Source organism: Schistocerca americana, chromosome 5, assembly GCF_021461395.2.
Source record: "Schistocerca americana isolate TAMUIC-IGC-003095 chromosome 5, iqSchAmer2.1, whole genome shotgun sequence".
In the NCBI taxonomy this organism is placed as follows: Eukaryota; Metazoa; Arthropoda; class Insecta; order Orthoptera; family Acrididae; genus Schistocerca; species Schistocerca americana.
In genome coordinates, this window is record NC_060123.1 from 410,567,546 (window position 1) to 410,594,109 (window position 26,564).

The window sequence follows — 26,564 nt, forward strand, 5'->3', positions numbered from 1 at the left end:
CTCCACCTCCTTCTCCCCCCACTCTCTGTCCATTTCCTGCTCCTTCTGTCTTTGTCTGTCCTCCTCCATTTCTCTGTCCATTTCCTCCTTCCCCTCCCTCTGTCCATCTCTTCCTCCCCCTTCTATCCCTCCTCTTTCTATTCTCTGTCCATTTCCCCCTCCACTTCTATGTGGCTATCTCGTCCTCCTCTCTATCTGTGACGGTGCTGCTTCCCCTTCCCTGTTTGTCCATCGCCTCCTCCTCCATTGTCTCACCCCAATAAGAGATCGCTGGTTCTTATCCTGACGGTATTTCTTTTCAGAGTGTATCAACTTTAGTTGAAATACACCCAGCGATTTAGATGAGGAGCTTTTTCTCCATCGCTTTGTCCGCGTATGCTTATTTCACAGATATGTAACACATTTCACATATATTTGTTGACGTATTTCACCAGTTCCTCTAGCGAATTCTTCCCTGCAGTTTAGTTCTCACACAGCTCAATAAGACGTCATATTTCCTGAACTGTGTGTCATAAAATAATATAATTTTGCAGACACATCCATTGGTATATGTTGATGCTGTCTGTGAAATGTATTGTGAATAGAGGTAGTAGTAAAGAAGTAATAAATTAAATTGTCATGCCTGATAAGGCAGTTTTACACGCATGTCAGTGTTCATGACGCTACATCTACTGAACTATACGTCGTACAATAATACTTTTTTTGCAGGTACATTCAGTGGTATATGTTAACGCGGTCTGCAAAATGTGTTGCAAATAGCAATAAAGAGGTAATAAATTAAACGGTCATGTCTGATGCAGCAGTTTTGCTGCATGAACAGCAAAAAGGTATTAAGCGATAATGTTTTTCTCTTTCATCATTTTGTGGCGGGTGTCAGCGATAAAAAGTCTCGTAAAAGTTTGAAATTATGTGTGAAGATGGTTGGAAGTCACTAATACTGTCATCCCCAAAAACTGGATGAATGTAGTCTGGTTATTTGCGTGTCGTGAGTTAGTCTCCTTGTCACCCCTACCAATGTGAGAGATGTGTGATTCTTACCATCACAGTGGTTCTTTCCAGACAGTAAGCGTTTTGTGTAGCAAGTTCTGTTACAATCGAACAACTGGTTTACGTGATGTGGAACAGACATAAAAACATAGATACGTCCACTTTTATAGTATGTATGAATGATATTGACAACGACAGAAGAAACACGTTTCCAAAAGCAACTGAGCAAGGCGCCTAAGCGACGCGGTATGCTCACGTTACCACTGAACATCAGCCTTATGCAATCGCTTTTCCAAACATTGATTATTGTTAAAGTTTTTGGTGACCTCAAATAAATATCTATGTATATTATTGAATGATATTTCCGCCATTTCGCTGTACAAAATTTGTTTGTTTCATTTTACTATCATGATTTAGGTCTTAAGCTATTATCAAGTAGAACAGTGTTGGATAAAATTGGACTTCTTTAAGTGAAGCCATCATCATACTAATATAAAATAAAGAAATCTGTACAGTCAAATTGAGGAAATATCATTTAAACATCACTACATGACTGTGGGCCGAAAATACGGAAAGATTATGCATATGTGGTATAGTACCATATCAGTTAGAGGTCACTTTGTCCATAGTGCACGTTAAGCTAGACTTTAAGGAACCTTAAAAAAAGCTGACGCAAATGGGCGTTAACTTCTGATACTGATGGTTGGAGGAAACAGCAGGTGCACAGTCATTCTGCAGTATGGCGCCCCCTATACATTACAAAACAAAATTCCAAATATGTTTATAAACATCAGAGACAACGCACTGAATTGGCCATAGAAGATTTTAGTATAACTCCTATAATAAAGGAGAAGGTTGAATGTCAAGAATAAAGAAAAGCGAGTGGGAAACAAAGCGTCTGCTCTTGTTGGCCTCAGGGGCAGAGCTCCCCTTACTCTACCCCTTCTAGGGATTGAAAATGACCGAACTTCTTTCTCCAAGAACAGCTCTCTTGGCTACAAATTAAGTTTTAGGACTCCTCTGTGTTGGTTAAACTTGTCGTTGTTTTATAAGCAGACCCACTCGCCAGACGGGGAGCTCTGTCAGGGTAAGAATTACCTGGTAGATGGCAGGCGGGACCCAGAGCACCTCGCCGTTGGGGTAGATGAGCACGTTGGACTTGTAGCGCACCTCGTAGTTCCCGTCGGCACTGCAACACAAAGAACATCCAGGTGATGCATGAGACCACAAAACCTGCAAATAAAAAATTGTTTGTGCGTCGTAGCGGGCGCAGTTACTGTGCTTCTCCAGGTAAAGGAAGCTAGTAGGTGCTTTGCTACGTAGATACGACCACAACAACAGTTAGAAGCAAAAAAGAAAAATGTTTGACATTCTCTTTCCTACTTTGCAGCAGCTACAACCTTCATAAATCTCGTTTCTAAAAATGTGAAACTATGTAAACATAGGGAGCTGTAACAATTAATTAGTGACTCATACAAGGGTATGATTCCAGTAATAGAAAGAAATAAATCATTCTTCTACTTTTTCATCTTCTTCTTCTTCTTCTTCTTATGTATACAAATCAACGGCCGGATGAAGGCCCACTGTGAAAACAAGGGAAGAACTGCTCTCGTCATTATTTGCTGGCTCATCCCAAGTCCTTGCGACGGTGGACTCTTTGTGGGTACGCTCAGTATCTGTTGAAACAATTTGTGCAAGTACTCTTTCAAATCTTCCTTTGCGCTCCAGGTGGTGTCAACATGTCTAATTTGATCTATTGTTTTTACGCAATGTAGCTCTTAGAAACCTCATTTCTGACGCTCAGTAATTTTGTTAGTTCTGTATTTCACTGATTTGTACTATTATAGGCTAGACGTCATAATACTTCTTTGTAATCAGATGCCTAGCTCAGTCTTCATACTTTTCCTTTGGTGTATTTTTTCATGCTATGATAATTTTGTACGTTTTTGTCTAAATCCATGCTATTGGAGGAAGCTGACATTCCAAACTCTAGATGTGTGAATCATTTATAAGTATTTCACTATATTCTACCTGAGATTACCATGGTTTTTGTTTTATTTGATGAAATTTTAGTCTTATAGGTTTTTAAGTGCTTATTTTTGTATCAGGTGATTCTTTTGAATGTAATTACTGCCGAGATTTTTAGTTTCGACGTTGCTCTGCTTTCATTCCGTATGATTTTATGCAAATAAGCTGAGAAAAGTGCAGAAGGAAGTCCACAACATAAGCTGACAGAACAAATATCGCAACACCAAGAAGGAGTTATGCGACATAAACGAAAGTGCGTAGCTGTGTTTCTACATCTATTCAAATTCCGCGCCAGTCATACAAGAGTGGCCCTTGTAGCGCCGCTGTCAGAATGCAAATCAGGTTTGTTTTAAATACACGCTGTGAGCGTTAGTTACCTATGAGATTGGTAGTGTTTAACTGATTTTCGTCAAGAATGCCTTTAAGGCCTCCAAACGACCACCATTTGCGACTTCAGTGGTGTCAAGCGAGGGCTCACTGGAGGGCGTGGTGGTGGTCTGTTGTGTTTTCTGATGCACTGCTAGTAATGACCGTGTGTCGGTTAGGAGGAAGAGGAGGCCAGCTGAGGGCCTACAACCAACCAGTCTGCGTGCTAGACACACTGGGTCTACATCTGGAGTCGCGCCAGGGTCCGATTTCGTGCGACACCAGGAGCACTCTTGTGGCCATCCCACGCACCCTGACTGCAAAATTGTACCTCAGTCTAGTAATTCGACCTGTTGTGCCGCCATTCACGAACAACATTCCAGGGGGTGTTTTCGAAGAGGATAACGCTCACCCACTTACCTCAGTTGCAACCCCACATGCTCTTTAGATGTCGAGATATTGCCCTGGCCTGTTCGACCACCAGATATGTCTCCAATCGGGCACGTATAGGACATCATCGAACGACAACTCCAGCGTCATGCACAACCAGCGTTAACCGTCCCTGTATTGAACGTCCTCGGTGCAACAAGTATGGCACTCCATCCCACACACTTACATCCGGCTCCTGTACATCACAATGCATGGACGTTTGTATGCTTGCATTAACGTTCTGTCGATTACACTGGTTATTAATAACCACCATTTCATATTTGCAATGGCTTATCTCATACTTACATCAATCTGTGATCTTATAATGCAAATCAGTAAAACGTGTTACCTAGACGAATGTAATCCCAAAATTTAATTACTCTAAATCAACAATTTTTTGGTGCTGTGACTTTTTCTCCGACAGAATATTATCATGAATCCACGTGGTGTAAATAGTGACAGAAATACAACAGTGCGAACCTTATTAACTTCTGACGAACTGAAACTATTGTCTAGCGGAGATGACAATTTGTAAAGTTCCAAACCGCATAGCAGAATACAAAAACTTGGGGAACCAAGAATAAACTGAAAAGATTGAACTAATAAATGGCTTTAAACCGTTAAAACATCTATAAATAATTTAATTCTAGAGCAAGTAACCGTTTTTAGAAGTTTGTAATCACATTTTGTGGTTAACAAGCCAAACAGATACAGAGAAGAAATTAATAAAATACAATACCGTAAATGGAATTACAGAAAACAAAGAAGTGAATGTGATATTGAAACCGAACAAGATATTACAGTGACTCATCGAAACTATTTGTTCTACGCGGTACCAAATAAGGGAGCAATAACGACTGTAATAAAAATTACACAGGTGAGGTTATTTCATTTTGCGAGTGGCGCAAGTTTAAGGGACAGAATGAAAAGTGAGGGTACAAAGAAAGAAAGAATCCAATGGTGTGTAGTAGAAATAGAAGCTGCAAGTCTTAGTGATTTCATAAAATAGATTAGCACATAAAACACTCCGATATACACCATAATGAAGGCAACATTTAATACAGTTTTAAAGTCTGTGGACTGAACAGTTTGCAGACGCAGAACGGAAACTCATTCAGTGCTGTTGATAGATGATACAAAACAGCTGTAAAAGATTTGGAACTCTGACAGAAAACAAATTTCTCAGATGAAATTGGCAGCTAGAACGTGTGAGACACAAATTTATGTGTACGAAAGTGACATTACACTATAACCTAATGCTATAAATTTTTTTAATAAAATTTTTAAGATGTGTGGCGCAAAAATGATCCCTATCATAATATTTTATGAAGAAAGCCATTTTAGTGGCCAGAGTGAAAACAGTAAGGCATTTATTACGAGTAAGTTTCATTATCCGAGATGGCAGGCTAGGCCCAAGAGACAAAGTGGAGAATGTACCGTCCTGGGGTCTTTTGCTGAAACTTCTTACTGGAAAGAAAAATACTGCTTAGTTTCCCCGCTTTGACTCCCTAGGAACGATGAGGGCGTCCTGTGTCTCTAAACAGTCCCATCTGTTTCTCTTTATTACCGAAGTAGACATATTCCTTGGCTTCCAAAAAAAAAAAAAAAAAAAAAAAAAGAAAAACAGCCTCCACTAATAGATGCATTATTAAATGTTCGGAAGTCCAAACCAGAACATAATACTAGAGAGCCTATAAAACCCCACTCCGGCAGACAGAAGTGAGAACGGACTTGAGTGTCTGCGAGAGAAACAGTTTGTGTCACGTTCCACTATCTGCCATCTCAGACTCTCCATAACAAAAGGCTGGACATCTTTCACAGCTACGGACTTCGCTGCTACCGGGTGACAAACTGCATTTGCGCTCTTTTTCTGTACCGATCACGCTTTCCGTACTTATCGTCTTTAATTCTGATAATAATGCAGAACTGTGTTTAAGTGGGCGCAATCTAGCCAAAGCCTGCACTCACTGAGTTTTACATTTCCTAATGAAATCACCAAAATCCTCATGACATCAGCTAAATCAGAGCATTTCTATCTCTTTTTAACCACAATGGCGAGAATTTTTACTTTGGTAACCTTTGTCCCAGTACTTTGCAGCCCACAATTCCCTGTGGGGTTCTCCGCGATGGTACCACAGTTGAAAGGTAAAAAGAATTTTATAATACTCGTCTTTTATAACGATTTAATTATATGAAGTAAAGGAATGTTCACACATCACATGAGCTGCCATGGCACTTTTATCCTCTTTGGTCTCCTTTGGATAGTTTTAACTATCAGGAGAAGGGACCACCATTACGATCATCCAGAGTTGCCAGAAGAGTAAGCTGGGAGCAGCGCTGATATGCAATGCAGTCAATGTTGCTTTTCTTACAATTATTGATTTACGCAGCGCCCGTCTTACTAGTAAACCATGCTTGTCAGAGGTCGCATATGAAGGATCACGAGCGTGAATTCACCACTCTCGTATCCGTCACTTAGTTTCAACGTCCTCAATTTACAAAAACCAAAACTATCTTTCCGTCACCATAAAACGTGAAATTTTCCTACTCCCTGCTCGGCTAAACTTGTTAGGATACTTATTTATTGGTGTTGTCGTTGTTGTTGTTGTGATCTTCAGTCCATAGACTGGTTTGATGCAGCTCTCCATGCTACTCTATCCGGTGCAAGCTTTTTCATCTCCCGATACCTACTGCAACCTACATCCTTCTGAATCTGTTTAGTGTATTCATCTCTTGGTCTCCCACTACAATTTTCACTCTTCACGCTGCCCTCCAATACTAAATTGGTGATCCCTTGATGCCTCAGAATATGCCCTACCAACCGATTCCTTCTTCTAGTCAAGTTGTGCCACAAATTTCTCCTCTCTCCAGTTCTACGAGTATTCAATACCTCCTCATTAGTTATGTGATCTACCCATCTAATCTTTAGCATTCTTCTGTAGCACCACATTTCGAAAGCTTCTATTCTCTTCTTGTCCAAACTATTTATCGTCCACGTTTCACTTCCATACATGGCTACACTCCATACAAATACTTTCAGAAACGACTTCCTGACACTTAAATCTATACTCGATTTTAACAAATTTCCCTTCTTCAGAAACGCTTTCCCTGCTACTTCGACCATCATCAGTTATTTTGCTCCCCAAATAGCAAAACTCATTTACTACTTTAAGCGTCTCATTTCCTAATCTAATTCCCGCAGCATCACCTGATTTAATTCGACTATATTATTCCATTATCCTCATTTTGCTTTTGTTGATGTTCATCTTATATACTCCTTTCAAGACACAGTCCATTCCGTTCAGCTGCTCTTCCAGGTCCTTTGCTGTCTCTGACAGAATTACAATGTCATCGGTGAAACTCAAAGTCTTTATTTCTTCTCCATGGATTTTCATTCCTACTCCGAATTTTTCTTTTGTTTCCTTTGCTGCTTGCTCAATATACAGATTGAATAAAATCGGGGATAAGCTACAACCCTTTCTCACTCCCTTCCCAACCACTGCTTCCCTTCTATTCCCTTCGACTCTTATAAGTGCCATCTGGTTTCTGTACAAATTGTGAATAGCCTGTATTTTACCCCTGCCACCTTCAGAATTTGAAAGAGAGTAACCTAGTCAACAGCTTTCTCTAAGTCTACAATTGCTACAAACGTAGGTTTGCCTTTCCTTAATCTATTTTCTAAGATAAGTCATAGAGTCAGAATTGCCTCATGTGTTCAAACATTTCTACGGAATCCAAACTGATCTTCCCCGAGGTCGGCTTCTACTAGTTTTTCCATTCGTCTGTAAAGAATTCGTGTTAGTGTTTTGCAGCCGTGGCTTATTAAACTGATGGTTCGGTAATTTTCACATCTGTCAACACTTGCTTTCTTTGGGATTGGAATTATTATATTCTTCTTGAAGTCTGAGGGTATTTTGCCTGTCCCATACATCTTGCTCAGTAGATAGTAGAGTTTTGTTAGGCCTGGCTCTCCGAAGGCTGTCATTAGTTCTAATGCAATGTTGTCTACTCCCGGGGCCTTGTTTCGACTTAGGTCTTTCAGTGCTCTGTCAAACTCTTCACGCAGTATCGTATCTCCCATTTCATCTTCATCTACATCCTCTTCCATTTCTATAATATTTTCCTCAAGAACATCGCCCTTGTATAGACCCTCTGTATACTCCTTCCACCTTTCTGTTTTCTCTTCTTTGCTTAGAACTGGGTTTCCATCAAAGCTCATGATATTCAAGCAAGTGTTTCTCTTTTCTCCAAAGTTATTTTTAATTTTCCTGTAGGCAGTATCTATCTTACCCCTAGTGATATGCGCCTCTACATACTTACATTTGTCAAATGGCTCTGAGCACTATGGGATTTAACATCTGTGGTCATCAGTCCCCTAGAACTTAGAACTACTTACACCTAACTAATCTAAGGACATCACACACATCCATGCCCGAGGCAGGATTCGAACCTGCGACCGTAGCAGTCGCGTGGTTCCGGACTGAGCGCCTAGAACCGCTAGACCACCGCGGCCGGCTTACATTTGTCCTCTAGCCATACCTGCTTAGCCATTTTGCACTTCCTGACGATCTTAATTTTGAGACGTTTATATTGTGGGCGCGCCAAGTTTCAGTCACTTCCGTCAGTGTTGTCGTTGTGCTCTTGTTTTCGAAGAATGATCTGATACTGCTCTTCACAGTAGTGTATCTTATGCAGTCCTCCGTCTTTGCATAACTACTACAACTTCATCCAATTGAAAATGCTTACTATATTCAAGACTCGGTCTCCTACAATTTTTACCTGCCCCCCGCCCCTTATACCCTCCTACATCACCAAACTTACGTTTCGTCGATGCCTCACTGTGTGTCATATCAATCTGTCCCTTCTTTCACTCTGACTGGCCCATAAATTTATTTTATCTCCATTTACATTCTGTACCTCTACGTTAGTTACGGTATTCATCGATTTAATCTCTAGCATACTTCTGTAGCACTACATTTCAAAAGATTCTATTCTCTTCTGATCTGAACTGTTTATCATCTTCGTTTCACTTCTGTACAGCGGTGTTCTTCGGATAAATACTTTTGAGAAAAGGCTTCCTAGCATTTATCGTAATATATCTTCTGCTACATTAGGCTGTCTGGTACACCAACTGCATGTAGAATATTTGAATTAACGAAGACTTGTTTTTAACTCAAATACAAGAGTTGTCCAGAAAGTAATGCACCGCATTTTTTTCTCAGCCGAAAACAGTGGAACGAATGCGAAACGTTATGTACGTATTATTTGAAGTCTCCTCAGTGAGCGCGCCAAGTTTCCGTCACTTCCGACAAATAGCGTAACTGCAGGACAGTTTCAAAATGGCGTCTGTAGGTGATTTACTTTACAAGCAACGTGCCGTCATTGAATTTCTCACTGCAGAGAAAGAAACTGTTGGGAATATTCGCAAACGCTTATGCGAAGTCTGTGGAGCATCTGCTGTCGACAGAAGTACAATTAGTCACAGGGCACGGAAGTTGGGGTCATCAGAAGGCGATTCGGCGCAGCTCCACGATTTGCAGCGGTCGGGGAGACCATTCACGGCTGCCCCACTTGAGACACCTGACCTAGCCCCTTTGGACTTCCACTTGTTTGGGCCCTTAGAGGATGCCATTCGTGGGAGACATTTTGAGGACGATGAGAAGGAGATTCACACAGTGAAGCACTGACTCCGCTATCAGGACAAAGATTGGTACCCACAGGGCATACCCGCCCTTGTTTCTCGTTAGAGGAAGGCCTTAGAACGCGACGGACATTACGAGGAAAAATAGGGTGTGGAGATAAAATACCATTATATCGTATGTGTAATTCTCATTATGTTCAATAAAGAATTGTTGAGGAAAAAATGCTGCGTAATACCTTCGGGGCAAACCTCATATAAAAGTTTATGTTTATATTCGATGTTAACAGGTTTCTCTTTCTCAGAGACACTTTTCTCGCTATTGCCAGTCTGCACTTTATACCCCTCTACTTCGGCCAGTCGGGAGTGTCGGTAGATCCTGGCACAGACAAGGAATTATCACCCCCTCCTTCTCCCAGGGTCACCGCCACCTCTCGCCCACCCACCAGTCCTGGAGCAGACAAAGGATTTCCCACCCCGCTACTTCTCCTTCATGAATCGTTCTAGCACAGAAATAGGATTCTTCCACTCCCGTCCCTATCCCCGATGCAATATTGGATACTTTTGCTATGATAATATGGTGGGAAATTCAAACAAATTCAAGGTGATTCACTTTTGTGTGTCATACGGATTGGCTACTGTATTTTATTGTTATACACAATCACCACCAGCGTCAGATCTGTATGTAATGTTTGAAACATGAAGTAGGAACTTTTTTTATTTGCTGATGAAGCAGAGACGTTTTGTTTCAACCATTTAGCACTCAAACAACGTGATGGTGTGAGACGTAGTCGGCAACTTGTACATGGGGCCAGACTGTGTCCGACACCTTGATGTCACGTCAGACGTCTGTGCGGTCGCAGGTTCGAATCCTGCCTCGGGCATGGATGTGTGTGATGTCCTTAGGTTAGTTAGGTTTAAGTAGTTCTAGGGGACTGATGACCACAGATGTTGAATCCCATAGTGCTCAGAGCCATTTGAACCATTTCAGACGTCTGTGGAAGTAGCACTACGAGGACTGCGAAAAGTGTTTTATTTCTTTAAATAATTAGATGTGCTATATTTGCAACAATAACAATTACGTTGCAAAAACTTTGCTAGCACACTTCGCTATTGTCGACAGGCTAAGTGTGTCAGCTGATGCAACAAAATTTTGTTTATGTCTGAAGCAGGAACGTTTGGGGGTATTATTTAAGCAGTTGTGACGTGCACTCATAAGTTCGAGAGCCTCTGTCCATTCGAGATGCGAGCGGCCAGCAGGGCTCACGCTGTCCCAGGTGGCGCGAGCTGGACCAGGCTGCTGAGGTTTCGCCGCTCCTCCCATCCCCCCTCCTTCCCCAGCTCGGTTTACTTGCTAGGGAGGCTGCGTCCATGTGCGGTTGGAGTCCAGACCCATTGGTTACTCCTCTACAGAGGGGGCAGAGGCCGCAGCTGTGGCGTGGGCTAGGTTGCTAGGTTCGACCACTTCTAGAACAGATTGTGTATGTTTCTCTCGCTTTCGCTGCTGCCACTGCAGTCGTTGCTATTAACACCGCTTTTCAGCATTGCGCTTAGAGGATGAACAGTACTTATGAAGTTTCTCATCTGACAAAAACTCCCAATATGTCGAAATATGTCGAAAATTCAGTACCCAATGCGTAACTACGAGAGTCAACGCAAATCCACCATGCAGTATTACGTTCAGAAATTTGTGTATAAGAAGTGAAGTAAAATCTGTGTATAACATTAAGCTGTAATTCAATTTACGTATGAGGGATTGGTTGGGTCATACAGTGCTGTGTATAAAATGTGTCAAATATATTGAAATTGTACTTAAAGTTGAGAGCTCCACGATATATATCTCTCCTCTAGAAATATTGATTTGTATGTCTCGCCGAAGGGTTGCACGCACTGAACCCAGTTCTGACAGCCTGCATCGCGAATCGCCTAGTTATAACAGCCACCTCATATCATAAACGATTCAAGATATCGAAACGATGATTTCTTGCAAATGACAGCATGTAAACAGGCACGCATTTTGTCGTATGACTAAACTTTAACATTTCTATCCATTTCTGCAGTTTTTAATGGGTCGATGTTCCTATTTTTAATAGCATTTAACATCTCGTCAATGAAAAATACAGCATACCACCTGTTAATATTTACATTATTCTTTGTGAGCTACTGTGCTTCATCCAAAACCTGCTTGTTGTTATGTGATAAGATGATATCCCTAAGTAACAACAAGTTTTAATTATTTCAGGTTTCATCGAGACCTTTTCCTTATTTAGAACATTTAGAATGCTTTATTATGGCACGTAACGGCATTATCTTGCGATCTATTCTTTCCTAGCATTGCTACTAAAATTGTCTCTACAGGCTACTGAAATCGTCTCTGTTGTATTAGTTCCTTTTACCAAAACATAATATGTCTTTCACGGCATCGTTCTATGAGTGTGAAGTAGCCTGTTATCACGTTTAGAATCCACAAGTCCCGGAAAACAATTCAGCGTACTAGGTGATCAAAGTACAATTAAAAGTTACTCAGGGTCATAATTAGCCTTACCATTTCCACTTCAACTGCGATGATACCACACTAGATTCACCAATTCACTGCCAAAATACGGAACTTTTTTGAAAGAAATTTTGTGCCATTTGATAATTGTTCATTTAGTTTACACGATCATGATTTAGGCTTTGTAGGCACTCTCAAGTGCATATGGAAATGTTATAACATGTCTGAACTGCCTGTGACACGTCATTGTCGAAAAAACACATTTCTGATCTTATCGACGAGACGGAATTTCAGTAGGTGACAGAATTCAGGCGATCCCCTTACTTTATCGTTACGCCCAGCTAAACTGCTTGGCTCTCTCTTAAACAGTGTAACGTGCAAGGTGTGAAGTGCTACCAACATATTGTCTACAGGCGTGAAGTCGAAAAACGATCAGAGCATTATCAGACTGTTTTGTATAATGTGGGAGATAATATTGTCGTCTATTAATTATACTTATATGCAGTGTTCACTAAACTGACGAAAAAACGCTTTTTAGTATGATAACGTTACGAAAACGGCTTTTTTAATGAAACAAAGTATCCCAAATTGTCGCGAATTAGCAGGATACTACGCATTTTTGGCTTCGAAACGGTCTGTGTCTACGTTCAAGTCTACAGTAATGCTGAAGTAACATTAAAGGAAGGACTATAACGAAAATGTGCAGATGTAGCTGTAGAAGAAGATATATAACGAAATGCAGTTAATAAATCAGTACCACAATTAAGTCAATACAGTTGACAGAAGTAGAAAAAGCAGCCATCAACAAGTGTGAAATTCTCAATGTTTTTTACTTACATCTGCATCTACATGGCTACGCTGCAAATCACACGTAAGTGCCTGGAAGAGGGTTCATCGAACCACCTTCGCAATAATTCTCTGTTGTTCCACTCTCGAATAGCACCTGCAGAAAATGAACGTCTATACCTTTCCGTGCGAGCTCTGATTTCCGTTATGTTATTATGATGATCGTTTCTCCCTACGTACGTCGACGTCAACAAAAAGTTTTCGCATTCGGGAGAGAAAGGTGGTGATTGAAATGTCGTGAGAGGGTCACGCCGGAATGAGAAACACCTTTGCTCTAATGATGTCCATCAAAAATTTTGTATCATGGCCGTGTCATTCTCTCCTGTATTTCTCGATAATGATGTTGCTCTTCTTTAAACTTTCTCGATCTTCTCCGTTAATACTATCTGGTAAGGATCCAACACCGCGCAGCAGTAGTCCAAAAGAGGAAGGACAAGCGCAATTCAGGGAGTCTCTTTAGTAGATATATTGCATCTTCTAAGTGTTCTGCCAAAAAATCCAGTTTTGGTTTGCCTTCCTCACTTTTTCTATGTGTTCTTTCCAATTTAGGTTGTTCGTAATAGTAATTACCAGATATATAGTTGAATTTGCAGTCTTTAGATTTGATTGTTTTATCGTGAAAGCAAAGTTTAACGGATTTCTCTTTGCACTCATGTGGATCATCATTTAGAGTCAATTGCCAATTTTTGCACCATATAGATATCTTTTCTAAATCGGTTTGCAATTTGGTTTCGATCTTCTGATGTCTTTACTAGAGGACAAATGACAGAATCGTCTGCAAACAACCTAAGAGGGATCCTCATATTGTCTTCTAAATAGTTTGTATAGATAAGGAACAGCAGAGGGGCTGTAAAACTACCTTGGGAAACGACAGAAATCATTTCTGCTTTACTCGATAACTTTCCGTCAGTTACTATGAACTGTGACATCTCTGACAGGAAAAATGGCTCTAAGCACTGTGGGTCTTAACATCTGAGGTCATCGTCCCCTACACTTAGAACTACTTAAACCTAACTAACCTAAGGACACCACACACATCCATGCCCGAAGCAGGATTCGAACCTGCGATCGTAGCAGCCGCAAGGCTCCGGACTGAAGTGCCTAGAACCGCTCGGTCACAGAGGCCGGCTAAAAGTTTAGAAAAAAATAATATTTCTGGCTCGGGTCGGGTCAGGGATGAGCCATTTACGTTATGCAGTTCGCAGATAGCAGTTGGCGCAATGGAAGTCGGCAGGGCAGCTCACCGTTTCCTTTAATGGGACTGGTGACCATCAGGAAAAAAAAGAGTGAAGTTTTCATCTGAGGAATTTGAAAGTTATTATGCGACATGCCGGAGAAACAGATAGATAGAAGAGGGGAAAAATCAGTAAAGAGCAGTGATCCGAGGGACTTGAAATCAAGACGCTATGCGGAAACATTTTGTTTTATTTTCAGTTTTTTCGTTAATTACACACCAAATAAACATAAGTAATGCTCGGTATATTGCGTTTATAAATATTCTTATGAAAGACAAGAAAAGGAAATGTAAATGAAAATTTTGGATCGATGAGTCAAAAAACGTTGTACGAATACCTGGCAACATGTGGAAATGCCTTTATTTAATCAAAATCTGGGAAAGTTTGAACTATCTTATATAAAAAGCTTTTGACTCATGTGATGAAGCCTTATGTGTAGGAGAACAAATTTATTCCGCTAATTGCTCGTGGAGAGGACAAACGAATCCACAATTATACGACGAGATTTTTCATTACGAAGGATTGCCGTCGTGCATTATTAAAGTGATTTCCCTCAAACGCACTTTGCTAGTTCAACCCTGTGATATCTATTTTTACCGCCAGCTAAAGAATTTGATCAAAAAGCTTCGAAAATACTGTTGTAGAGATAAGACTGCACCAAAATAATTCCATTGTTCGTCACCACCCACCCGTACCAGTATTTCGAGAACGATGGATTGCTGCCAAACTGTGCTATGAGAGCGAACAAATTATGAGTGTAAACCATGTTTTTCTCTGGAGAAACTTTACAACATCGTGTAACTGCAAAATGCGGCGTTTATAACGTGTGCAAGATGCCAAGAAAATTACAACTTCCCCTGTTTTTCCGACGAATATCGCCCCAGCATGGGTAAATCATCAGCTGCAAACAATAAAAGTATCTAATTTTATATACGTAATTCCAGATTTTCCTTTGCCTTTCCTTTTCACACCTTTTATGAAAATATTGATAAATACATTCTTTTATCTCAGTTTATTTTCAAAGTTAAAAAATGTTCCTGCCCAGGGAACTTCGGATTACTATTCCGTACACACCTCGTTGCGCCAACCGCAGCCTGGTTTCTGCGGTAACAGAAATGGCTCGGGCCTCGCAGGACCCGCGTCAGAAATGCTATTTTCTTCCAAACGGCTGCCCGTCAGGAGTTTCCATTTCTGTCACTTTCACTTTTGGCCAACCCTGCATATACCATAAATATGGACGAAATGGATGATGGAGTGTAAGCGCAGTCCGCTTCTCGATTGACAAAGCTAGTTGTAATTTCTTCTTGGAGGCTATTGGAAAGGATTAATGACGCTTTTAAGGTAGATCCTGCGGACATCAGTTCATCTCCTGATACAATTGCTTCATCGCCTCTTGTTGACGGTCACATAAACAGGGCAAACCCAGAAGGACAAACAGACCTGGAGACTAGTCACTTCACTCTTTACCTCTCCGTGGAATAAGGAAGAAGTTGAACATTGGTAAGATAAAGAATTTAGATGAAATGAGGTTGACGAAATAAATTAAAAATTTCGAGATCAAAATTAAACATCTTTCGTCAGTATTCCGTTTTGAAATCGCCTCTACGCAGCTACAAATCATTGACGAAAACTTCGAGTCATTTTATACACTTACTTTGATGACCCGAAGTAGCGATTGAGAGTCCCACAGTCCCGGTGCGATGCAGTATGCAATGTGACACAGTTATAGCATTATCGGCAAAATTTGTAATCAAGTGTGTGCAAATGGCTCTAAGCATTATGGGACTTAACATCTGAGGTCATCGGTCCTCTACACTTAGAACTACTTAAACGTAACTAACCTAAGGACATCACACACATCCACGACCGAGGCAGGATTCGAACCTACGACCGCAGCACCGTGGTTCCGGACTGAAGCGCCTAGAACCGCTCGGACACAATGGCCGGCAATTTGTAATCGAACCCGCATCAACCCCCTTCGCCTTGGTACTAAATAAATAGTTTGCGTAAGCCTCACCACCTTCCTCCTCCCTCGCTAGGTAAGGATGAGCGTTATTAAATCTATAGGACCTTCATCTCTGTAGCACTCGGGCGTGTTCCAAATTCTTACTACTGGCTTGGAAACATGCACCGCTTCCAGTTTCTCCATAACGTCCAGCTAGCGAGTTGGTGGTGCAGTGGCTAAGAGCACAGATTCAAATTTTCACGCTCTTTGTTCAAATCTAATGTTGTTGTTTTCTTCTTTTGATGTCGCGGAAGTATGTGACATCGAAGACGTCAATATTTTTTGTGACATCGAGAAATACAACGTGATTATTGACAAAAGAAATAAGAATTTCAGGTCTTATTATAAACAGATTTTAGCTGCACAGATCTTATATAAAATGATATAATTAACTGTAATTAACCTAAAAATATGAAATTAGAAGGAAGGTCAGCTGACCTTCCTACTAATTTCACGTATATGGTCGTTGTGCACACAGCACTCTATGGAGTCGCCAATCAATGAAAAGTATGAATCAGTTTTTGTTCCGATTTTTTACTTTGTACTTTAAGAGAAACACTGCGTTCCAAAAGGGTGACATATATCAAAAAAACATTGAAAGCAAAAAAATCAGAGCATCACAAGCAACATGCGTGGCACGTATGCCACAGTCACAATTTTCAGTGTGAATATCATAAGGAAAAGCAGTCTCGTTAACGTTGCTAAAAATACCTTGCGATCTGGCGATAATTTCACGGCAAACCAAGCTTCTCAAAGCATTTTCTCGAAAGCTGAATCTTATAACAGATTACGGATCCAGACATGTATTTTATTTATTGCTTCACTTCTACTTCCGATTTCCGTTTCCTGCGCGCTGAGACTAGGACATTTTTGTAATTCTTCACTTGGAAGTATACATCTTAGGGCTGAAGGAACGGCATTCACTTCGGAGGAATTTCTTTTAGTGAACACGTCGATATTCCGAATTCATCGCCACTCAGGCCGTCGTCTGAGGAGGAATAGCTTTGCTCATCCCACGAGCCAATAATGTTCAAAAACGGATCCATTTTTACGCAACGTTACAAAATCTTGTCTAAAAACTGAAAATAGCTTTGTATGTTTCAATTGGTTGAAAGACTTTCCTGTAACTTTCTCACATCAAAAGATAATTCTGTTGCTGGAAATGTAATGCTCAAATTCTATTTGATCCGCATTTATAACGAAATCAGGGATGAATTCATGTGCTTTAGTGGAGGTTTGAAGTTGAAAAAATCATGCTATTCACAATAACTCATCAAACGTACTTACCTCTTCGGTGCTGGTATATTTCGTGACATGACGATGCCGATTTCTGTGTTTCTCCTTGAAAGAACTGCACCAGGTGTTTAAGGCTTTGTATTCATAATTTACCGATAGCAATGAGGCTGCTACAGCCATTGCCCGCTGTCGCAATGTCTGTGTAGGTACTACATGTTCATTGTTTCTATCCTCTGTAAAATGTCCGAACACCCACGAATCGACCGTTTTATATTTATCGCGAGTCGATACCCCGACTGTCAATTGGTTCCTCCAACACGACTGCTGGTTTTTACTTGTGAGCCTGCGGACTCGTACACCGCCCAATTTCCGGGAATCTGTTACCAACAGTTTTTGATTGTCTCCAAGGTGTCAGTGTCAAATATGATCCTCGAGTGTAAAAAGACGTAAACCAATTAACGGACAAACATCATAATCTATATGCAACAGCAACAAAATCTAGAAAGCTTACGAAATACAGCTGTCATCAGTTTATGGACAAAGTTTTGTGACGTTATGTAAAAACGGAGCCATTTCTGTACATGACTGGCTCGTGGAACGGGCAAAGTTATCCCTCCTTAAACGATGGCCTGGTTGTCGAAGAAACTGGGATATCGTCGTGTTCATTAAAAATAATCCCCCCCCCCCCAAATGTATGCCGTTCTGCCAGCCTAAGACGTACAATTTCACTGACATACATTCGCTCGTTACAGGAGTGTTTTATTTTCATCACGCAGCAAACAAAACACAAAAGTAGAAGCGATGCTATAAAGAAAATACAATCCTGGACCTTTAATTACACCATTGAAGGATCCTGCTTTCGAGAAAATGCTTTGATATGCTTGGTTTGCTGCGAAATTATCGTAAGAGTAACGAGACTCCTTTTCCTAATGAAATTAACACTAACAATGTGACTGTCACATACGAGCCTTCACACATTACTCGTGATGCTCTGAACTTTTGTGCTTTGAACGTTTTTGTGATATATGGGTTGGGGAATGCACTGGTTCTCTTGATTTACAAAAGTATAAAATAAAGCAAAAATGAAGCACTAGAATTTATATCTTTTCATTTCCATGTGTTGTTAATAACATAAGGTTATGTAAGATTTGTGATGATAAAATATATTTTAAATAAGATCTGAACTACGTATTTCACTCTCAATGTTACTTCCGTGACAATAAAAGAAAGAAAACCCATTTGTACTTGAAAAAGCGGTGCGAAAATTTGAAATTCTCAGCCACTGTGCTACCTACTCGACTGGTTTAATGCTGCGTGCGCAGACTGATGAAGTCGTCAAACTTTATCGTTGTCTCGGTAACTATTGAGCGTTGGCACCTAAGAAAAAACAGGTACCCCTTTATTTTCCGTTCCTTTCACTTAAAGAAATTTTGAGTATATCGGAGAGCGATATTTGACGGGTTCCACTTGTTAGCCGTGCTTTCTGAGGAAATTGCACGTTGCTAAGTGGTGGCACGATGCGGTGCTTATTTGTGGTTTCAGAAGTACGAATTTGGAACTTATGTGAAGGCAGTCCAACTGATACACTGATGACAGTGTTGTAGAACTGATGACTTGTTTATCCTCGCCTCGTAGGTCAGGGCGAGACTGGTAAGCCTTATCTAAACTATTTCGTCAGTACTAAGGTAAAGGGCGTTGATCCAGGTCTTTCCAATAATGATATAATTGCGTCACGTAGTGAGATCGCACGTTGCATTGAACCTGGACTGCGATGACTATGGTATCGGTTGATGGGCACTCACCACAGCAACCACGAGTTGTCATAGGAAATGTCTAAGACGGCTTGAAGGGATCTTCAATGACCGTATTTGGAGTATGTTAGCTGTGCTGGGGGGTTTTCAAAACAGGAATGCTTACGGAAGCAATGATTTATGTTTTATACTGAAAAGTTTAATTTATCTTGTCTAGTTCATTTTATCTACATTACTTGTGTTACAAATGTAATGAGACAAGTTAATGTGAGGAGGATCTATCTTAAAAGCGTTATTAAGCCTTTCCAACAGTCTTTTAGACGAATTGAAATTACTCTTCGTGTCGTCCAATGAGTCAGATTCGGCCGCAAGTTCCGTAACATTTGATATAACAGTGTATTGTAACAATTACGCTTCGATAATTCTCATAATTATGAATGCTGTTATAGCCTAGAGGCATCGTTAGTGTAAAATAACCGTGAAATTAACTATGAGCAAAATGTTCCGACTATGAGGTACTGTATAAAAATTCCAGCCCTCGCTAACACAGGGTTACTTCTTCTTGTTACTTTGGTTCCTCTCCGTCTACTCTAAAAACTGAGAAGCTCACTCATCAGGCGCTTATCGCTTTTATTGACAAAGGCGGTTATATTTTAATTTATGTAGTGTTAAATGTATTTTTAAGGGTATGTCACGGTGCTTGGATATAGTATGATTCCTTCTTTTCCTATTTCTTATTCCTATTCTGTCTGTCTGTCTAAGAGTCGGTTAATGATAGTTGGATGTGAGATTGTGAAGACCCTTTTTTCCTTCTAAAGTGAATTACAGTTCTGCTTACTAATGACATATTAGAGATATTACTGCTCTTTACTTATGGAGTTCGAGTTGCAGACAGTGCATCTGGATATTACTCGTAACTAAGATTTACACCCCAATCATAGTACACAAATGCGAATAAAACTCACTGGTCTGTATTAGGTATTTCTGTTCACTGTCAGCGCCGGCTGGAGTGGCCGTGAATTTCTAGGCGCTGCAGTCTGGAGCTGAACGACCGCTACGGTCGCAGGTTCGAATCCTGCCTCGGGCACGGATGTGTGTGATGTCCTTAGGTTAGTTAGATTTAAGTAGTTCTAAGTTCTAGGCGACTGATGACCTCAGAAATTAAGTCGCATAGTGCTCAGAGCCATTTAAACCATTTTTTTGTTCGCTGTCAGCTTGGTGGCAGTTGGTATCGCTGCATCTTTGCAGTGCCAGCTGCCCCATTGCCAGCCAGCTCAAGCAACACATCGGCTGAGCATACGTATTCTGTCTGTCGCTAGCCTAATGGAGAAATGGTAACACTGCAGAGTATGTGTGACATCCATGTGTCTCTCGGTTTACTTACTGGAGTCCTTCAGAATTATCCTGGTAAATTCAATCGATATTTTCTTGTCTTTTGTTCTGAATGATTCTAACTTAAGGCATAACATAAGGGTAGCAAATATATGTTTTTCAGTCCAGGAAGCTCATTACAAAAGAAACTATAGCTTATTTCACTACATACGTTGCGAATTATCCGTCTTAGCTATCACTGGGATAACAAAGGAGTGATGCCTGCTACAGTTGTATGCTACCTTAGCAGCAAAGAGATCATCCTTCAAGCGGAAGGTTGCGTTAGATTCGCTTCTTCATTTAATGCAAAAAGGTTTTTACATCTTCTGTGAAAGAGCGACTAGCAGGCAGATAGACAATGAGTACAGAAATCTTATGACAACTTCTTACCCGTAAGTTTTGTTGCTATTGTGGTTCTGTTCCTGTGGATTTAAAGATGAAAACCTTGCAGAACTATATACTTGTTAATGCCTTATGCTTCAGTTTCTATCAAAGGTATTGACTTAATTGTGACACTGAACGATTTGTTAACTGAGTTTCGTTGCGTATCTACCCCTACTGCTCATTTGCATATTTTAGTGACAGTCCTTCCTGCAAAGATGCTTCAGTATAGCTGGGGACTGAATGCAGACACAGACCATTTCTAAGCCAAAGGTACATATTGACCAGCTATTTCGTCACAAGTCGCGATACTTTGTTTTGTTAAAAAAGACGTTTTTCTTAAAGTTTATCAAGATAAGTTGTAATTTGTTTGTATTAATACAATGGATACTAAATAGCAATTTTTCATTAGTTTATTGAACACAACAGATAAACATAAGGGATAAACAAATCACAAGCAAAGTAGTCTGCCACATCATCTTAAACAGTCTGACAGTGCTCGGATAAATTTCGGACTTCATGCTTGTGCACAATAGGTTGATAGAACTTCTTTTCCCTGTGTGTTGTGATGCTTAAACTGTGTGTTGAGCATAACTATAAGGCAAGGGTGTCTACAGAATTCTGTCATCGAGTGTACTTTCGATTAACTCGCATGGACAAGTCAGATAATAATTAAATATAGTTATGTATGAAATTATTGCTCCCTTTGATCGGTCTGCATATGATTACAAAATGCATATGGTAACGTTTCCAGAACATTGCATTACTATACAAGCTCTCCAGAGATTAGTTACAACTGAACTGCAAGTACAAGCAAATTTAGAAAATGTGACCAGTAGTGATGTGACGATCACATGATCAAATGTGTCATCATCTTGGATTTTGAAGCACGTAAGAAACGTTGACTGCTGCATCTGATCGTTATTCTGTGATAAAGGGAAACTGGTATCATGGCTTTCTCCAAAGTTCTTAACGTCCCTCAATTTCTCTTGAAGATTACGAGTCTAACTGATGAACACTTTGGTTTGTGGTTATTATCGGAGAACTTGGGCAGTGTTGTTACTGATACTGGTAATACAGATTACACTGGAAGTATGACACTCCTTAGCAAGAAGAAATTAGACACGTTTACAACCATTAGATAACTGTTTTGTAACAACATAATGATGGTTGAAATCTGTGATCAGTTGGTCCGGCAAGATACAATCTGTAATGTTAAGGAGGAAATTAGAGGCCCTAATTCGCTTCCTTAGCTCACACTCGATGTCACTTTAATTTCTGCGGAAAATTCACTGTCCAGTATAAACTGGGTTCTATCATGCAAATATTATTAGAGCAAAGCACACATCTATGAAGATACTCCACATAATCTGATCCTGGTTAGTGTTCGGCAATGTGGTACAGCGTAGAGCGCCTAACAGAAAACTAGGAATATGGTATTTACCTGTTCATCTGTACCTATTGTTCGCAAGATGTCGTGTATGAATAACGAAAGCTGTTTTTCATATGAATGGTTTATTCCTAATCCGTGCTATTTCTTTGAGAGAAACTCTTTTTGCTCCAGGAATGTCCTCAAGCTTGATCTTAGAATATACTCTAGGATCCTACACTAGACAAATATCAGCAATATTGGTCTGTAATTCTGTGTATCTGGTCTTTTACCTTTTTGAAAAGAAGAGTGACCTGTGCTCTTTTCCAGTATTGTTCACTGCTGAAGTGATCTCGATAATATAAGCTGAGAAAGGAGCTAATTCCACTGCGTGTCCAATGTAATATTGATACGTGGTCCTTTTTGTCGAAACTTCCGTGTACCATAAGCAAACTCCATTAAAATGATAAACCCAACAAATCTAAATTAATTCCCGGTTATAAGTGAGAGTGCGAGTATGGCTAAAGTTAATGTCAGTTACTGCCATATCTAACTACTATACTTTCACAATAATTTCTTACTCTGGAGTATTGCTTAAATGAGTAATTGGGAAAGTGAACACATTTTGAGCGGAGACTAGCAGAACAGGGGAGAGTAAGCCAGGTCAGGCTTTTCAAAAGACATGTACCGCCACTACGAGGGGAGGAAGTGAAGCCAGGTAGAAGGCCTGGAATCAGTATATATCGTGTGGGCTGTCTGCTGGACAGGAACTGTCTGTGCTTACGGCATCCTAACAAACTGAAAGCTACTGAGTAATGAGACAGTTTTTGACGTGGTATGTTCTGCAAATCCTCGTCGCCAGTTTTGTAAAGGCCTCGTCGCTACTGCTGTGGACGCCGAGTTGGCACTGTTGTTACGGTAGGCTGAGATTGTGAGTTCGTGAAACGGCTTCTGGTGCAGTACACCACTAAGACAATTCTCGTTGCCACTATTACACAGCTATGACCCATGGTCGGACAAGGATAGGAGAACGAAGGTTCTATAACACTCCAAAAAAAGTCTCACAAATGAGTTAAAAAGGTTTATCTTTGTGATCTGTCGAATAATGAAGTCTGCAACAATGCATGTAATATGACAAAAAAGGACCTCAATGGCTAAGTGCAAATAATCATAGGTAAACTTCACAGTACATAGCAGATGCAACTTACAACTGTCCATTCACTTCTACGAGTTCACTAAACAACGTTCCCTGTCTAAGTGAGCCATGGACGATGATCTGCAACCAAGGGAGAGAGAGCTTCTCTTCTCTCTTCCGAGTAGGCTTCTGTCCATTGTCGACGTCATTGGCTGACTGTAGTCTGCCGGCAATTGGCCAAGGAGAAGCCGATATCTTTATCCTCAGCATTGCCCGTGGCGCTGGAGGAATTCGTGGAAGTGTCGAGTCTTTATGCCAATGGCACCAGCTCCCATCTTTGCGCCTGCGGTGCTATTGCCCTGGCTGTGTTTTGTTCGGACGAGACAGCAGGATGTCCACTGGCCGCAGGGTAGCGTGTTGCAAGCTAACGGCGACAGGGTCTGTAGTATCGTGTTGCACTGTACCCTGCAGGAAATCCGTATTCTGGCAACCGCTGAACACGAGATGGTTCAGATACAAGATTTGTAAGATGGAGTGAGAAGGGACCATGCGGCTCCTTTGTGCTTACGAGCGCTGCATCCGCAGCCATCAGTGCGCCGTCGAACTAATTGGATTGTTACTGACTCTGCTAAGTAACAGTAAGAGCAGCTAACTTTACGTGATATAAATAAATTCTTGACTGGATGAACAGAATTCGCTTGTGTGTGGAAAAGAGCATTTTGCATGAAACACGAAATAGGACAGCTGATGGGAGTCAGAGATTGCCAGTTTCTTAGCCCCTGCGCTAAAACCTCCGTGGAAGGGAGACTTATTAAAACGTATCTGATTGGTCGGCCATCGGATGATGCACTTCATTGGTGATCAAAATCATGCACAAGGCTCCCACTCAGAAAGAAAGACTAAAAATCCAGTTCTTCCTGAGAGTGCCCTGTAGAACGACTTCCACCCAAGACTCGACACCCCAGGATATTTCTGCCTAGAGAGGGACTTTGACTTTTGGCTCTGAGAGGCAGCAGCCTTCTGTTAGGCCAGACAGAATTTTGCAACTACCACCCGCAGGCACCGGTAACAATAAGTACGGTGAGCAGCAGCAGTTTTCGCAAACCTAGTTGTGGGAGACTTCAGGTTAATGTTAGGTTTTTCACATTTTTATTTCAACTGGGCTTATTATCAGTCACAGGCTCAACATGCTATCAATATAGGCAGAAGATGCACGCGGTATTCTTTCTGCTCTCTTTCCTTTCTTCTTCATTAACAATTGGCGGTTACCTTGCAGCTTTTGCAAACTGCGTGTTAATTCTAATTTCTTGCCAACGTGTTAATATTTTAATTAAATTGTACTCAGTGTTAATATTTCACGAACGTAACGGTCCTCTATAATTTATGCCCTTCGTGTGTAATCCGAAGTCTACAAAAAATTGTTACATACAAAGGTTTATAGTGACCACTGTTTGATTCAGTAGTTTGATGAACTTCCTACCTCGATCATCTTTGTGCGGTATAGCACACGTGTTTCATATGTTTTAGGGCCACCCCTGTTTAATTAAGTCATTAAGTTATCTATTATGCAACACATGATACTATGGGACGCGATAAGTTTGTCTGGTAGATCAGTCAATAAATGTCACTCTACATCCTCAGGAGTATATCGACTGCCCAGTGTAACTTAACAAGTTCTATCTGGAATTCTGTCAGAGCCTTGTGCCTTGTCCACCCTCTTAACTGACACCACGTGCATCTACATCTACATCTACATTTATACTCCACAAGCTACCCAACGGTGTGTGGCGGAGGGCACTTTACTTGCCACTGTCATTACCTCCCTTTCCTGTTCCAGTCGCGTATGGTTCGCGGGAAGAACGACTGTCTGAAAGCCTCCGAGCGCGCTCTAATCTCTCTAATTTTACATTCGTGATATCCTCGGGAGGTATAAGTAGGGGGAAGCAATATATTCTATACCTCATCCAGAAACGCACCCTCTCAAAACCTGGCGAGCAAGCTACACCGCAATGCAGAGCGCCTCTCTTGCAGAGTCTGCCACTTGAGTTTGTTAAACATCTCCGTAACGCTATCACGGTTACCAAATAACCCTGTGACGAAACGCGCCGCTCTTCTTTGGATCTTCTCTATCTCCTCCGTCAACCCGATCTGGTACGGATCCCACACTGATGAGCAATACTCAAGTATAGGTCGAACGAGTGTTTTGTAAGCCACCTCCTTTGTTGATGGACTACATTTTCTAAGGACTCTCCCAATGAATCTCAACCTGGTACCCGCCTTACCAACAATTAGTTTTATGTGATCATTCCACTTCACATCGTTCCGCATGCATACTACCAGATATTTTACAGAAGTAACTGCTACCAGTGTTTGTTCCGCTATCATATAATCATACAATAAAGGATCCTTCTTTCTATGTATTCGCAATACATTACATTTGTCTATGTTAAGGGTCAGTTGCCACTCCCTGCACCAAGTGCCTATCCGCACCTGCGACAGCATTACGTAATTACCGGCCAATCAGAAGCCATCTATAAGTTACATAAGGCCACAGAAGCAGCAGTTTAGACAGTCATTTGCTCCTGGAGCAGACGACGGAGGTAATCGTGGAAAGCTCGTGGTTTTATCCTGAACTGACGCGGCAAGAAGTCCGAGAATGTCAAATACAACAGTGCTGAGCCGTGTTCATGCCATTTATTGTTTGTCAGCTTCTATTACCGTACTGCCGCCTCGTTTTCTTATTCCATTTACTGGCGGCACTAACTTCTTGCCGTACTTGCCCGTGAGCGGCAGCAGCACGTATCGGTAAGTGCACAGTCGTACCATCTCTGGAGCGAGCGATAGTATTTCCGGGTCGTCGTGTGTCTGGCATCAGTTCGAGATGGACCAACAGTGCAGTCGGGGACGGAGCCCCAGTGAGGTCCGCACAGCCAGTACCAGCGGGGACGTCCGTTGATTGGTCGGTCGGTCGGTCGTCTCATCGACGACGTGCATTTGGGTCGGTTCCTTCCTGTGCAGAGACGTCGGTTGTGTTACCTCTGCATGGTTGGGTCCGAGCCAGTGTCTGCGGGACGTCGTCCGTCTGAAGGAAGAAAGTTAGTTCGAGACGCACCAACAGTGCAGTGGCGACGGAGCAGCAATAGCGGACGGACCAGCAGTCTAGTAGGTCGGTTGGCGTGGAGCAGCAAGCAAGCCCCCGTCGTACCAGTCGGGCTGGAGGAGCTGGCAGCGTGCAAGCGCGGTTGGAGTGTGAGGTGCCGCTTGCGAGTGCTGCGAAGTTCTTCTTACTATCG

At 41.3% G+C, this 26,564-nt stretch overlaps 1 protein-coding gene across 2 annotated transcripts in view; it reads right to left on the minus strand.

Annotated features, from left to right (window-relative positions):
• Positions 1–26,564, minus strand: part of LOC124615805 (acetylcholine receptor subunit beta-like 1) — an 882,018-nt gene that overhangs the window by 222,824 nt on the left and 632,630 nt on the right. For both annotated transcript variants that reach the window (XM_047143944.1, XM_047143943.1), the window contains one exon: positions 2,086–2,176. In XM_047143944.1, coding sequence (XP_046999900.1) covers positions 2,086–2,176 — 91 coding nt within the window. The remainder of the gene's footprint in view (positions 1–2,085; positions 2,177–26,564) is intronic.